The 405-nt window shown below is 20.7% G+C and overlaps 1 protein-coding gene across 1 annotated transcript; it reads right to left on the bottom strand.

Moving 5' to 3' along the window:
- Positions 1-216: 216 nt before the first annotated feature.
- AAJ76_2600001 (hypothetical protein) lies at positions 217-405 on the bottom strand (the record flags this gene model as incomplete). The annotated part of the gene is made up of 1 exon (XM_024474822.1): positions 217-405. A coding segment is annotated over one exon (189 nt), but the record flags the coding sequence as incomplete, so codon positions are not given.

Genomic DNA, 405 nt, shown 5'->3' with positions numbered 1-405 from the left:
TTTGTACGCAAGCTACTCCTGACCTTCTAAAATGCAGAACTTATTTTCAAAATTTTAAAATTATTAAATTAAATTAGAAACAAATTTGTTAGTTTTGAAAAAAATCAGCAAAAAATTGATTTTAAAAATTAAAATAAAGCATTTTATAAAAGTAAAGCTAAATAATTAATGATTTTATTTTACAATAATAAACTTCTATAGTATAGATTTTTGTTCTTAAAATGATTTCAGTTTATTAAAATTAAAGCTTCGATTAGAAATATTACCAATGTTATTTTTTTCTGTCTCACAACTTTCAATTTCACGCTTCAAATTCTCAAATTTATCTAGAAGTCCTTTAAATCTACTCTTTACATTATCAATTACATTAGATTCATCATTTACAACATTTTTATTTGAATTACC

This window comes from Vairimorpha ceranae, assembly GCF_000988165.1.
Source record: "Vairimorpha ceranae strain PA08 1199 chromosome Unknown NODE_260, whole genome shotgun sequence".
NCBI lineage: Eukaryota > Fungi > Microsporidia > Nosematidae > Vairimorpha > Vairimorpha ceranae.
This window is presented reverse-complemented; position numbering and strand designations above follow the sequence as displayed.